The sequence below is a fragment of the Natrix helvetica genome (assembly GCF_964273705.1).
Source record: "Natrix helvetica genome assembly, chromosome: 1".
NCBI lineage: Eukaryota > Metazoa > Chordata > Lepidosauria > Squamata > Natricidae > Natrix > Natrix helvetica.
Genome location: NC_138548.1, coordinates 203,181,487 through 203,197,458, shown reverse-complemented (window position 1 = coordinate 203,197,458; position 15,972 = coordinate 203,181,487). Strand labels below are relative to the sequence as shown.

Genomic DNA, 15,972 nt, shown 5'->3' with positions numbered 1-15,972 from the left:
TTGTAGACGCCCTTCGCTGTGAAGGCTGGGAAAATTGAAGGCATCTTGATTGTGGGGTGACTGTTTGTTTGAGCTGCAAAGGAAAAGGAGGTTGAGAACTTTCACTTTCCAAATGAAAAATCTTAAGTATTAAGATTACATATTCTTAAATATATCATGTGAGTTTTCCTCAAATGTTATTTTTCTTTCAGCAGAGTATGCATTTCTGTCCTCCATAAATGAAATCAAGGAATTATTCCCTTTGAATAAATACCACCAATCTTTTCTTGCATTTCTCAAGCACGTGTTTTGACAGGGTCACAAACTGCCCGGATGGTCTATATTTTTTCCTCTTTACAAAGATAAGAAGTTGGTGAAGATGTATTTTATATCCAGGTTCACCTATCATGCTTAACTAATAAGCAGAGTTTCAAATAAATAATATATGGGTTCACACAATATACCATCATCAAAGAAATCACATTATATTTTAGCAGAATGTATGAACACTTAATGCAACAGAACAAATTTGTTTATGTATCAACATGTGCCTCCCCCTTGCAATTATCTACAGTCCCCTGGAAGTGATTGTGTTTTTATCTGGACACTTTCCAGATGTGTTGGTATAATGACTCCAAAGGGTTGCTAATAGCTGTGCTGCTGTCCTAACACATGTTGACATTATTACCCTGTTTCTCTGAAAATAAGACCTCCCCGGATAATAAGCCTCATCGGACTTTTGAGTGCATGCGCTAAAATAAGCCTTCCCCCCAAATATTGCAAAAAAGCAGCAGCCTTGAGGTGACCATGCTCGCTGCCTCCTGCACCTCAAAAATAGTAAGACCTCCCCACAAACAAGGCCAAGCGCTTATTTTGGGGGTCAAAAGAAAATAAGACCCTGTCTTATTTTGGGGGAAACATGGTAGTGGAGTGCAAATTAAGCATTGTTCTCTCTGGTTTCATACTACTCCCTGGTGGAGAGTTCCAGTTCACCTCTTCCAATGCAGCTGTCTAACGAACAAGTGTCTTACCTGACTGCTTGAGGGGTCATGGGTTTGTAGCTAGGCTGGATAAAGGTTGTGAGGATATTGTCTTGACACAACTCATGGCTGTAAACACTACAAGGGAGGAAAATTGTCTTCAATACCAAACCAACGAGACCAATTTTTTATGAGCTGATCTTCACAAAGCAGGTGAAAGGGAGGGCCCCAAAGGGAGGGATACTCACGGTTTGTGGGTTGTAGCCAGGTCCACGCATACTGTAGGCACTTTGCTACTGCAGTGCTCATGGAACTTGTAGCCGCATGTTTGACATCGAAAGCCATGGAATATGAACTTAAGGCAGAAATCGCAAAAGGCCAAATTGAAATAGGTCTTGCGGACCTGTCCAGAGAAATGGATTAGGAATATGAGAGGCGGAATAGAGGAGGAAGGTTTGGTTATCTGCCTGATGCTCACTAGTAGACAGTGAGGTTATGTGGTGAGATTTGGAAAAAATTATCCAAAGTCGTATCAATTGAGAAACAAATCAGTTCAGACTATCAAGGTCTTTCATGCTCTTGGCTCTGATAATAGAATCCAGTGATTTTGCTGAACAGCGTAACAGCACAGGACCTTTGAGTTGCTGTAGTTCAGGGGTCGGCAAATTTAAACACTCAAAGAGCCATTTGGACCTGTTTCCCACAGAAAAGAAAACACCGGGAGCCACAAAGGTCCTAACTGGAAGCCCCCTGTTCAATTCTGGAGCTGACCAGAAATTCAGTTCCCCCCACCATAGTCTTCTCCTAGCACGGCGTGCTTTTTCCTCTACCTGTCATAACCGAAAGCCCTTTCAATTGTGGAGACAACTGGAAAACCCTCCCCTTGTCATAGAGTCTTCTCCTGGCACATTGTGCTTCTCCCCCCCCCTCCACCGGAAGTTCCTCTCAAAATTGTGGCGCCGACCGGTGACGGAGCCGCAGCAGAGGGAGAAAAGAGACACATGCAGCTCCGGAGCCGCAGTTTGCTGACCCCTGCTGTAGTTGATCTCAGGGACAGAGGAAGTTAAAGCATTTCTATAAGATGGGAACCCTCCAGCCATGTTGCTGGCCTCCCATGTTCATCACTCCTGGCCAGCCAATAAGACACAATCATCAGTGAGGGAGACTTTGGTCCAAGAATATCTGTAGGGCTGCAGATCCCTCATTCATTTTACACATTATCCTGGACAAGAACCATAGCACCCAAGTATAGTAGTATGATTTTGCAGAGTTTTGCAGGACTCACAAAATTGTGCATAGTAAGAGGTACATTCTCCAGAACTTCTACAAAAAGCTCAGCCCCTTCCAGGTTGACCAAGTCTGTCTCCCAATCTGTGATGGTTCTTCGCCTGCATAGGAGAAAATAAAAAACAAGATACTAAGTACCTGTTCTGACCTAGGCTTCCCAAGAGCATGAAGCAAACTCCTTGTCCCGACAAAAAACCCTTTTATTAATCTACTGTGAATTCTGCTCATTTACATCCAGCAAAGTCTTTCAAGGGAGGATTTACAGTCCCAGACCTTATCCGGCTTGGAGAGCTGACAGGCTAATATCTGTAAAACCTCGGAGAGTCACGAGCCAATTAAGCAAACTAATTGTCTCCTGCAAACTCCACTCTCCTTTCGCTCTTTTATTTCCTCTGGGAGGGGCCATTCATCGTCCACCTGTGGCCTTACTCCCAAGTTGACCCGTGTTCTTTAGACGTTCCCTTTGCCTGGCAATTCTGTGCATGCGCACACTGAGAACAGGCTCCAGCTGTTTGTCTGCCTCACTGATATCTGACTTGGAAGGCAGCTTATAACTGGCATACGGCTCTGGCCCCCTCTCTGCCTCTGAGCCCTCATCAGAGCCTTCCCCAGACTCCAGGTCTGTCCCATGTTCCTCACCAACCTCCTCACTGTCTGAATCTGGTGCCAGCTTTGCTGGCCGCTGGCAGGCCACAACAGTACTATCTAACTTGGTGATCCCAAGCCTACCAATCTAACATTCCTTCCAATTCAACTCTGAAATCGGAGTTCATTCTCACTCCTCAGGGGCAAAATTACCCATTTTAGAAAGACCAATTGAAAATGCGTTCACATGTAGGCGAGTTCCATGTAGGTCCCTAGTATTCAGGGTGCAGATTTGGGGAACTAAAATATGAAATCCTCTCCTTTGCCTGAAATATTACCTTACCACAGCAAAACTGTTAATGGATAAACAATCTTCATCAGGCAGTGAGGAAACAAGGATCTAATAGCCCTTTGTGTACATTTGTGCCCTCTAATTATACTCCACTGTATCTGCTTTTTTTTCCCCTATTGTGTTTGGGAAAATGAGGAAGCACCTCTGACCTCACTGTTGGAATGTTAATGTTGACAAATATTACAGCAGCTCAGGAAACAAAATTAAATGTCAGCACACGTATGCTGTGAGAGAAGGGGGGATTGTCAAATTAGAATTGTTAAATTAAAATCTCACATATGCCTGGAGAGCAAGTGTGCCTTTGGTTGAAGGAGAAGTTCTCCTAAATGAAACTTTAACTTTAACTTTTATTTGATTTCTAAACCGCGCCCTCTCCCAGAAGGGACTCGGGGCGGTGTACAGTCATATTAAAAAACACAATAAATATACATAGATATAAAGATAAAGATAAATATAAATATACATGTGGCTGGAGGAGGTAACATATAATTTACTGTACAATAATAGTTAAAGTTCAAATTTAAAATTTAAAATACATTAAAAAAAACCTAAAAAACTATCCCGGAATAAAATGTTTGCCAGGAGGTATACAATGGGACTATAAATGGGCCAGGCCAGCTAATTGGAACAGGTGGGTCTTGAGTTTCTGTCGGAAGGAGCGGAGGTCGGTAGTAGTTCTGATATCGGGGGGGAGGTCATTCCAGAGGGTTGGGCCCATCACAGAGAAGGCTCTACTCCTGGGCGCCGCCCGTTGGCATTGCTTAGTGGACGGCACCCAGAGGAGTCCCTCCCTGTGAGAGCGAATTGGTCGCAGGGATGTATGGGGTAGGATGCGATCCCTAGAGAAAGAAAGGGGTTTGTGAGGAAAGCAGCCCCTCTTTACTCTAAAAATTGGGACCAAATTCCCGATTTATCAGTCTGAGCCTCAGAACTGACCCACCTTCATACTTCAGTGATTGGACTGTTCCTTTCTCTTTACAACTAAACACCAGAGCCTCGTGGCCTAATGGATGAAAGCTGGAGATAAGAGTTGCTACCAGTAGGCAGACATTTGGTCCAGTGAGTAATTCCTTGTGAAGACATGTAAACTTTGGAGTGTAAAGTTTATTTGGAGTTTGGAGTTTGTTTCTAGATATTTATTTATGCTACTTACGAGGAATGCTCGCAAAAACCACAAGAGAATGAAACAAACTGAAGATGATCTACCCATTTTTAAGAGTGGCAGGAGACAGTTTTTGGTCTGTATACAACTAACTGCACTCATGTTTCCTCCAATTCCTTCCTATATCGGTCTCCTTATTGGGGTTACTTACCCATCACCCCTTTTTCTGTAAACAACACAGCAGTCCTGGTTAAGTCCGCGTACTTTTAGGGCCTTGTCTAGGGAGTCATATACAGTCATACCTGGCCGGACAGTGACCTAGAAGGAAACAGCAGAGTAGTCATGTGATCAAGGTAGTGTGTAGGGTCATTTTAAAAATAAATAAATAATAGCCTTTATTGTCATTGTACATCATGTATACAACGAAATTGGTTTAGCTTCTACTGGTGCAATCCATAACAAAAGTACAAGACAACATGAATAGTGTAGAGGATAATCCTTATACAAGTAATTGGGGGGAAAAAACAAGTCAGACGTTTCCATATGTACGTGGAGTGATTGTGATTGTATTTAGGAGTCTGACAGCCCATGGGTAGACGAAACCGGTTTGTCCGGCTGGCTATACTTCGGTGTCTTCTGCCCGATGGTAAAAGTGAAAAGAGACACTGGCCAGGGTGTCAATCATCTTCCTTACTCTGCTGAAACAGTGAGACTTGGTGATGCCAAATTGATCCTTCAATTCCTATTTCCCACTGAGGTTCTATCTGGTTTTAAATTCTACCTCCTGTTCCCTGATCCCTACAATATAGATCTCAGCCTACTGGTCGTCTGAACAAAAATAGAAACCACAATCCTAACTAATGCTGCTAAAATGAAATCCATTGTAGTTCACTGAAGTCGGAGAGAATCCTGGCACATAATGACTAATACATTGAACAGGGAAACAGTTGCAAAGGATCCTACAGGAAGTGGATTATCTTTCTGAGCTGAATAAGATGGAAACTACTGTACATTGATTGCTATGGTAGATAACCACAGTAAAGACTAAATTGTGGCCTTCCTCATCTTATTGGGCCTCTTGGCAGTATTCACTGCCACTAATCATGATGTATTCTTGGACTGCCTTCTTGGCATGGTTTGGAAGTGGAAGGTACAGTTCTATAGTGGTTCCACACAATCCTAAGCAGTGAGTTCCACACAGTAATTAAGAGGGAGGAGTCGCTATACAAGGCCCATCTATCTGCCTCATATTATTTAACATCTCTATCAGAAGTCACCCATTATTTTGGGAGGTTGGGCAAAGATCAAGTGATTGGACCAAAGTCATCCAGCCAGCTTTCATGCCTAAAGGGAGGACTAGAACTTATGGCCTCCCAGTTTCTAGCTGGACACCTTAGCTACTATGGATTCTGATTAAAGATGAATGAGGAGGAAATTTGTATGCTTGGATGGGAATGTTTGTGTGTGTGTCACAAAGCTGGATGGTACTCTTACTGAGTTTTTTTTTTTCTGGGAAGGGTGTGGATGAATCTAAACAAGCAGAAATTGAATCCTAACAGGATGGAGGCACTGTTTGCTTACAGCTACTCTGGCTTAATCATGGCTCTTATGTTGAGCTTTGTTGCATTTTCCTTGAAGGATGTCTATCATTGCTGTTCTCCAGCACTGATGGATTCTGCCTGATTAGCAGGTGGAGGTTGTGGCCAGGGGAGCTTCTGCTCGGGTTCAGATGCTTGATCAAAAATGTAAAATGAAATTTCAAAGGCAAACTCCACAGCTTGAAGTTTTAGTGAATTTTATCCTCTTAAGGTACTAATTTTGGTCCATGTTTAATTGTGATGGGATTGAGAACTCCCTGCTTTGACTGGATAGTTGGACTCAGCCTCAGTTCTCTTTCAATACAGATAAAAATGTAGTCATCGTTCTGTTGAGTCTTTGGCTCAGCATTTATTAGAATTACTCAAGAGCTTATTTTTTCTAAATTTTAAACCGATGAGAAATTACAAAAATAAATTGCCGTTGTTTTAGAACTATCATAAAATTAAACAAACACTGATTATTTTTAAAAAAAAAACAGAACAAAGCAACTGAGTCATTATAAAAGTAAACCAGCAAGATTTACTATCAACTCTAACTTGCAAGCAATAGGATCTACATATATTTATTACCACATATGTCCTCCTTTGTCTTTTTCACTCTTCCTCTTTGAGATTTTCCTTCTCTCCCTTTCTGTCTGCTATTCTCTCATTCTCTACCTCCATATTTTTTCCCCCTTTCCTTCAAAAAGGTAAACAAACATAAAGATTTTACAGGGCTAAATCACAGCCCACTTTTGAAGGGGGTGGGTGGGGGTGGGGCACAAGTCATCATTTTCATGCAGACACAGAGAACCTGAGATGCCAATTATTGTTGGACTCCATCATTCCCAGCCAGCCAGGCCAGATGTGATGGAAGCTGTAGTCCAAAGCACCTGGAATGTGAGAGGAAGTGTATCCCTCTTATAGGATACCAAGCATTTTAATCAACAGGAAGCTCCAGACCCTTTGCTCTTCAGAGCTCTCTAATTGGCCAACTCACCACTGTTCGCTGATGGTTGGGGAGAGCCACCTTAATAGTGCTTCGATTCTCAGCCATGGCCCTCCTTCCTAACCTTCTCCTGCAAGAAGCAATCACCGTTGTCAGGCTACTCGAGAAAGGTAAGATGTCCTCACTGCTACCCCCATTTGAAGGGTCTCGATCTGGAGAAGGTGAGGAGAAGCCATTGGAGAGCGAGTCGGCGGAGTGTAGGTTGCGCCTCATGTGGGTGATTCTGAGGGAAGAAAAAAGGACAATAGACCCAAATGGGCATTGGAGATGCACTTTCATCTGTGTGCATGTCCTACAATACTACTACTAGAACGTGTCCAATCTCTGGCTGGCAATAATTTGTTTGCGCCTTCTTGATTGAAAGAGGCAAGTCAAATGGAACTTGTTTCATCTCGATCCCAGTTTCACACACACACACACACACATGGGATAACTGAACTGCATCTGGAGCAAAACCACAACTAAACTGTCCAACAGGAAATTTGACTGAAGTATTATTACACATTCCTCCCATTCCTGTGGGGAGATCCAAATGACCAGAGAAAGAGAGGAGGCAGTGCATATCTCGTGTTCTAACTCAACCTCTTCACTTCCTGCCTTGTTACTTCTGGTCAGCTAAGAGACAAATCAGGAAGCATTTCAAACTTTTTCTGGATAGGGGGAGCTTCAATGGGAATTATCGTTGTGTAGTCAGGTGTTAATAATTCCGAATAGACTAAGACATTCTGCTTCTTCTTTTCAAATCAAGTTTTTCTGAAAAGCCAAAGAGCCTTGGGTTCAGTGTAGAATCAGTGTAGATATTGAGCTGGATGAATCAATAATCGGAGTCAATGGAATGCAGCTGTTGATGCCCTTATGCTCCCTAATTGACATATTCAATGAATATTCATCACATCATAAGGTAAAGGTAAAGGTTCCCCTCACACATATGTGCTAGTCATTCCTGACTCTAGGAGGCGATGCTCATCTCCGTTTCAAAGCTGAAGAGCCAACGCTGTCCGAAGATGTCTCCATGGTCATGTGGCCAGCATGACTAAACACCGAAGATGCTGTTACCTTCCCACCAAAGGTGGTCCCTATTTTTCTACTTGCATTTTTACATGCCTTCGGTTGGCAGAAGCTGGGACAAGTAATGGGAGCTCACTCCATTACACGGCACTAGGGATTTGAACCGCCAAACTGCCAACATTTCTAATCAACAAGCTCAACATCTTAGCCACTGAGCCACCACATCCCTTCATCACATCATACCGAGTTTTACATTACTATTATGAGGATAAGCTTAAAATATTAGGTACTGCTGCCCCAATATTATGAATGTAGATGTACCACTAAGTGGTATCAGCTAAAGCAGTGGGTCTCAACCTTCCTAATGCCGCGACCCTTTAATACCGTTCCTCATGTTGCGGTGACCCCCAACCATAAAATTCTTTTATGTTTTCCATATATTTTTTTGAAAATATGTGTTTTCCGATGGTCTTAGGCGACGAAAGGATCTCTTCTGGCCTGCTCTGCACAGACACTTATGGTTTATTGGTATTAAGATGTAGTGCAAGGGTCTCCAATTGTTTTGGGCCTGTGAGGACACTTGGAATTTATTTTAAATTTATTAGAATGTTTAAAAACTATTAAAAATAAAGAATCAAAGGAACAAAAGAAAAAAAAATAGAATTATGACTTCTGTCCTTTCTACCAAGTTGTTACCATCTTACTCTTTCACCTCCCCCTTTTCTTTGTCATCCCCTCCCTTTATAGTCCCCAAATCCATAGACGTCTATGAGGTCATTTGGAAAGTTGAAAGTATGCTGGAATCATTCTTATAAATTAGGTATGACAGAAATATTGATGGCAGCCAAGGAATACAGTATATCAGCAGGAATATTTGCCCCCAGACATCATGCAAGGGACCGAGAGGTTGTAGAGTGTACTTGACGTCTTGACCCACAGCAATAAAAATAGTCCCCTGCTTATCACTGGTCACTTAGTGACCATTCAAAGTTATGAAGGACCTCCTCTAAAGGTACTTAAGACCCAGTTCCAAAGTCCACCACGACTGCATATTGGACACTCAGCAGCTGGCCCGCCTTTACAGCAGTTTACGGCATTCTGCTGTTATTTATGTCCAGTTTTCGGCAAAAACAACTCAAAGCGAACAATGGGTTTGCTTTATGACTGTGGGAGTCACTTAAAAGCTGCAAAGTTCACTTAACAACGGCTACAAAGGTGGTCATAAAATTGAATGGGTGACCCGCTTTATGACTTTCGTGACTAATGACCATAATGGGAAGATTCTATTACAGTCACAAGTCAAAAAAACCTACCTGTATAGACAGAACTTCCACAGCTGAGGTAGAACCAGAGACAATCTAGGTCAGGGGTGTCAAACCTGCGGACCATGGGCCTGATGCATCACGTGCTGGCCCTGGCCCCGCCCAGTTTAGCGAAGCGGGGGGGGGGAAGTCCCAATACGTCACGTGAGGCTGCTGTGAGTTTGACACCCCTGGTCTAGGTCAATCAGCTCATCTCTGCTATTAGCAATTTCTCATCCCCAAGGAAGAAGGGCAAGAAGCTTCACAAAAAAACTAGGACTAGTCTATAAGTATTGAAAGATTGCACACTTTAAAATGACAGATGTCAAAGAAGTCAAATTCTATTGCATAAAATGACTGCGTGTTATACAAACTGGTCTACTAAACTACTACTTCACTAACAAAGTATTGATCTACTTTTGTACGACAACTAATCCTTTAATTCATAAATTCCTTTCTTTTACCCTGCAGACCAGGGCTGTCAAACTCCTGGCCCATGGGCCAGATGTGTCATGAGCTGGCCACACCCACACCTGGTTTAGTGAAGGGGGGGAAGTCCTGATATGTCACATGACACTGCCGTGACAACGCTGCTCTAGACCTTGGATTACATCTCTTATCCATCTCTAACCATGCCAGCTAAGGCTGAAAGGAACTGGAGTTGCGGGAAGATGTCATACAGCACATTAGGAAGCCTATTTGTCAAGATTCATTTCTGATTTGCCTGATTAAATGGGAGAATAATGGCTCTGAGGTCACCTCCAGCACATTAACAATCATGTGATAAACTGATAGTGTTTAATTAAGTGATATTGTCTTCCTCTACTATTAATCTTCTCATCGTTCCTATCACCCATCTCCTTCCACTTATAATTGCATGACTGTAACTTTGTTGCTTGTATCCTTATGATTTATATTGTTTTCTAATATGATTTGATTGCTTATTTGGACCCTGTGACTATTCTTAAGTGTGGTACCTTATGATTCTTCACAAATGTATCTTTTCTTTTATGTACACATAGAACATATGCACCAAGCAATTCCTTGTGCGTCCAATCATACTTGGCCAATAAAGAATTCTATTCTATTCTCCGGAAGAAAATCTTGTGGGTGGTCACACAGATGTATAGAACAGAGAGCTTGAATTAGATAGATAGACAGATAGATAGATAGATAGATAGATAGATAGATAGATAGATGATGATAGATAGATAGATAGATAGATAGATAGATAGATAGATAGATAGATAGATAGATAGATAGATAGATAGATAGATATAGAGAGAACAAGGAGACAGCAACATAGTCAGACTGTAAGCAGCTTTGGTAAATATACAGTACTGTGCAAACGTTTTAGGCAGGTGTGAAAAAATGCTGTAAACAAAGAATGCTTTCAGAAATATAAATGATTGTTTATTTCTGTCAATTTTCAAAATGCAAAGTGAGCGAACAAAAGAAAAATCTAAATCAAATCAATATTTGTTGTGACCACCCTTTGCCTTCAAAACAGCAGCAATTATTCTAGGTACACTTGCACAGTTTTGGAAGGAACTCGGCTGGTAGGTTGTTCCAAACATCTCGGAGAACTAACCACAGATCTTCTGTGGATGTAGACTTTCTCACATCCTTCTGTCTCCTCATGTAATCCCAGACACACTCGATGATGTTGAGATCAGGGCTCTGTGGGGGCCATGCCATCACCTCCAGTACCTCTTGTTCTTCTTTACACTGAAGGTAGTTCTTAATGACTTTGGCTGTATGTTTGGGGTCGTTGTCCTGCTGCAGAATAAATTTGGGGCCAATCAAAGGCGTCCCTGATGGTATTGCATGATGGATAAGTATCTGCCTGTATTTCTCAGCATTGAGAACACCATTAATCCTGACCAAATGTCCAACTCCATTTGCAGAAATGCAGCCACAAACGTTCAAGAGATCTAAGCTGATGACACTGCTGGACATTTTCTGATTTAGAACGGCAATAAGCTTGATGTATCTTTCATCTGCTGCACTAAGTTTCCTTGGCCGACCACTGCGTCTACGATCCTCAACGTTGCCCTTTTCTTTGTGCTTCTTCAAAAGAGCTTGAACAGCACATCTTGAAACCCCAGTCTGCTTTGAAATCTTTGTCTGGGAAGAGACCTTGTTGATGCAGTATTGCATCATTGACCTTGTGTCTTGTTGCTGAGCTCAATCTTGCCATGACATGAAATTGTCTTTCACAACCTCACCTTGGTAGCAGAATTTGGCTGTTCCTCACCCAGTTTTAAGCCTCCTACACAGCTGTTTCTGTTTCAGTTCATGACTGGGTGTCAACCTACGTGTGACATTGATGGTCATTAGCACCCGTTTGGTATAATTGGTTGATCATACACCTGACTATAATCCTACAAGATCCCTGACGTTGTGCAAGTGTACCTATGTGAATTGCTGCTGTTTTGAAGGAAAGGGTGGTCACACCAAATATTGATTTGATTTAGATCTTTCTTTTGTTCGCTCACTTTGCATTTTGACAATTGACAGAAATAAACAATCATTATTTATCTTTCTGAAAGCATTCTTTGTTTACAGCATTTTTTCACACCTGCCTAAAACCTTTGCACAGTACTGTATGTACCCTGCTACAACCACTATTCAAATTCCAAGTAGTAATTGCTCTTCAGCACTGAGAACTTCAAATTTCAACTGCAGTAGACACTCTATATTTCTGTGTATGAAATGTATGATGTGTGTGCATACATGTATTGCTCTTTATATACTTTTACTGTATTTATAGCTCACTTGCTTTCAGTCAAACTAGTCCATAGGGAGCAGCATACAGAAATACATTAGGGTTAATTTCATCTCAGGTCACAAAATTAGACCCTCATGGGTAAATGCAAGGTCCCTGCTATTCTTCATGCAAGAGTTTTCTGTCAGCAATTAATTTGCATGAGCTCTAGGGACTTGCTCCTGGTTGAAGCCTAACCCTCAGTAGCTGCTTTCACTAGATGAACATTTTCTGCTGTTAAATTGTTCTCTAATGACGTGGGAGGCATATCCATAAGAAGAACAAATAAGCAGTTTTGTCACTCAAGTCCATGTTAATCATAGGTATTATAAGCAGCAAACTACTACCTCAAAATAGAAAACCAAGACAGGCGTGTGAATGGAAAGGGTAATTACAAGACTCATCCAAATTGGGAAGAAACTGGCTATAGGATAAATGTCCGTTTAGTAGCTCTTCTCCAATCTGTTTGTAATCAATCATCACAATCCCTTTTTTTTCTATTAAAACTAATTAAGAACAATTTACCATCAAGATTAGGATTCAAAATCTATCCTCAATGCAAAATAAAGCAAAGATCCTCAGCATATCCATCAAAAGGAAACAATTCTGCAACCGGATAGCTTGCAGTTATCAACACTCACATACCCTGTGAGTATCCCCAAAGTTAAGAGATGTTGGAAACCCATCTAGAAAGTTACAGATTTTTCACCCTAATTTAAAAGCAATTGGGGCGTGGGTGGGTGGGGGATGTTCAGCAGACCTCCTTTGCATGGTCTTGAGTTCCAGAGGAAAAACAGCCCTGGCGGATTTCAGATATACCCCAATATTTCATATCTGACAGCAGAGAGGAGCAAAGTTGCACTGCACCTGTCAATCAAGCCAAGTCTCTGCTTAGACACAGCTGCATCTGGAGTGGAGGAAGATCTTTGTACCAATATTTTTTTTTCCTTATGAAAAGGAAACGAGAGCTGGAGTGAAGGTAAGTTCGTTCACAAAGATCTCTTCATTGTTGAAGTGCAGGTACTGTAAACAGAATAGCAGCCTAAGTTAAAGTCATTTGCTGATTAACCACTGGTTTTTTATTTTATCTTCTCAATCCTTCTAAGTGGATATAGTATCTGTATGGATCAGCAGTATTCTATTAGTATATCTTTTTCCCCCGACCAGACATCAAGTAAATGTCCACTCATTTGAGGACAAGCAAGGAGTCTCAAGCAACCAAATCCTTTGATGTCACTCACTCTAAACACAGTCTTGTTGGAAGAAGCCATTTTCATTTGCCTTCCACGGATGCCATTTGTATTTTTACCTTGCAGAATCTTGGACCTATTACATTTTATTTCTCAAATTAGGGATTTCTTTCTCAGCATTTTTAACGTGAGAAATAAATTCCTTAAAAGTTCTAGTCGCCCAAGCCAAGCAAAGCAAGCAACTGATTCAGGTGAACCAATTTCCCATGCTGCTAAGATGCAACACAACAGTCTCCCATGAAAGCCCAATTCCAGCAAACTATTCATGCGTAGTGAAATGCCCTCAAGCACATGGCCCAGCAAAACTGGCCCAGCAAAACTATTGTGTTTCGGATAGCCATTAAAAACCTGGTTATTCAAAAGCATTCGAGAAATAGATTCAGGATGAGAAGCCTTCTCCTGCTATGGGACTGGAAGTTACTGACTGCTCCTTAAGTGTTGCTGTTCTGTTTTGCTATTTGTTGGCTGTTATTTCTATTCAAATGTTTGGATTAACATTTAAGGCACTTAGAACCTTTGTTTGGATTAAATAGGTAAAGGTTCCCCTTGCACATATGTGCTACTCATTCCCAACTCTAGGGGGCGGTGCTCATCTCTGTTTCGAAGCCAAAGAGCCAGACGTCTATCCCAAGACGTCTCCGTGGTCATGTGGCCGTCATGACTAAATGCCAAAGGCGCACAAAGTGCTATTCCCTTCCCACCAAAGGTGGTCCCTATTTTTCTACTTGCATTTTTACATGCTTTCGAACTGCTAGGTTGGCAGAAGCTGGGACGAGTATCGGGAGCTCACTCCATTACGCGGTGCTAGGGATTCGAACTGCCGAACTTTCTGATCGACAAGCTCAGCGTCTTAGCCACTCAGCCATCGCATCCCTATTTGTTTGGATTAGAGTACTATTTAAACTGTAGTTAAAATAAATAAATAATAATAATCTAGAACAGGGCCCCACCGACAGACAGAAGCATCATTAGGACTGCTCATCAAATTATCTTGGGGCCACATTCAACCAAAGATAGTGCCTTTACCTCTTAGCAGGTACAAGGGAGTGTTCTAGCCACTTTCTCCACTAAGGGGAAATTCTTCAAATTAGCACTTCTTTGAGGGGCAGGAGCAGGAAGATACCTCTGGGGCATCTTTAAAAAAAAATAAAAATCTAAGGCATCTCCATCCTGAGAGGGAGGGAGCCCTGCAGAAGACTTCTCCCGGCTCTCTTGGTTCCACAGCCGAGGCTCAGACTTAATTTTAGGGAAAGGAATCCACGACAAGGTGGGCGGGGAAGATTTGCGGAAGAGAAGAAGAAAAAAATCCACCGACCTGTAAATGGAACCAGAGCCGCAGGCCAAATCCAGGCCGGTTCGGCAGCATTCCCGGGGCACAGAGGCTAGTTACCAGCGGATCGTTTGGACTCTGGCTCTAACTGCTGGCCCACCACCCGCCAGACCTTTCCCAGCGCGGCTTTGCTGGATTGCCAGAACCTGTGCCCGAACCCAGGAAGCCGCCCTGCCCCGCGTTCACCTGCTTAAGCCCGAGAAGCTCCTTTGGCTAACGGGGAAAAGGCCTCCAGGGCATTTACAGCAGATCCACCCGTCCACAAAAGCGATCCCTTAAGGCGAGGAATGGGCGGGGGTCCATCAGAAACGCCCGGAAAGGGACCGACGGGGTGAACTGAAGCACCTCCAGTTCATATCAGGGCTCCTACTACACGGGAAGATACCATAACCGGGGTGGGGGGGGTAGAAGAGGGGAAGGCGACTTACCTCCGTCCAGAATGGCACGGGGGAAACCATTGTACATGACCGAAGAGGCACGCTCCAGCCGTTCACCCGCCCACTTGTCTACCACCGAAGGGTGGAGCCGAACCAGGCGAGCGGAATGAAAGAAAATGTAAAAGACGGATCCCCCCCAAAAAACCAACCCTTCCTACCTGTCAGAGACAAAAATCCACCATCTTGTATGAACGCTCCGAAGGGGGCGGGGCCAATGAAACGACGTCATAATGGAGGGAAGGAATCTCCCCGCTCAAGAAAAGAGTTTTAACTCCTTCTGTGCCTTACGCTGGAAGGTGTCGCGGAGAAGGCGCGCTAGGCTGGAGGCAGAGACCGAAGGACACGGGGCGTTCTAAGACGAAAACCAGAACTGGTTGCGCAGCCCCCGGTTTCTTAGACGTTTTGAGTAAAATAACGTTAAATATAATAAATTCTGTGTTTCTAAATTAAAGGTTACGCTGTACGCACGCTCACACCAGACTTTCCAAAATGAATCTTCTCAGCATTACAGCAGCACTTTATTTTTATTTATTTATTTATTTCGTGAAGCATGTATTAGACGACATATATAAATATAAACATTTATAAATATAAACAAAAATATATATTATTTATTTATCAGTACAAATGCAACACAAACATATATATGTATGTATGTATGCATGATGTATGTATGTATGTATGTATGTATGTATGTATGTATGTATGTATGGAGTTACAACCCCTGGTATGCCCAAATATGGGAGGAAGCATAGTGCTTCCTTTCTCTGTCTATCCGCTCATCACAAGAAACCATCCAGACAGAAAGCTATTATTTTTAATGTTGCCTTTGTTATTTGTGTTATACCCTTTATTTATTTATCAGCACAAACGCAACATAAATATTAAAGGGAAGAATTCTATTACAGTCTTTTTTTTTATTCCTGACATATCAGCAGTGTTGGGAGAAATGTCCTTCTGGGTTCGGCTCCAAGTGGGGAAAAAGACACTGGAGACATGGAAGCTGCT

General features: G+C 42.4%; 1 protein-coding gene across 8 annotated transcripts in view; it reads right to left on the bottom strand.

The window, feature by feature from the left end:
- The window catches only part of ARAF (A-Raf proto-oncogene, serine/threonine kinase), a 27,277-nt gene extending 12,072 nt beyond the window's left edge, over positions 1-15,205 (bottom strand). For 2 of the 8 annotated variants that reach the window (XM_081944848.1, XM_081944849.1), the window contains exons 1-7: positions 15,123-15,205; positions 6,863-7,094; positions 4,497-4,603; positions 2,245-2,347; positions 1,208-1,362; positions 1,011-1,097; positions 1-73 (exon numbers count right to left, since the gene is read on the bottom strand). The exon at positions 1-73 is cut by the window's left edge and continues 75 nt beyond it. In XM_081944848.1, coding sequence (XP_081800974.1) covers positions 1-73; positions 1,011-1,097; positions 1,208-1,362; positions 2,245-2,347; positions 4,497-4,603; positions 6,863-7,094; positions 15,123-15,193 — 828 coding nt within the window. In that variant the 5' untranslated portion in view covers positions 15,194-15,205. The other 6 variants (XM_081944851.1, XM_081944850.1, XM_081944852.1 and 3 more) reach the window with 6 other exon arrangements.
- Between the last annotated feature and the right edge of the window lie 767 nt (positions 15,206-15,972).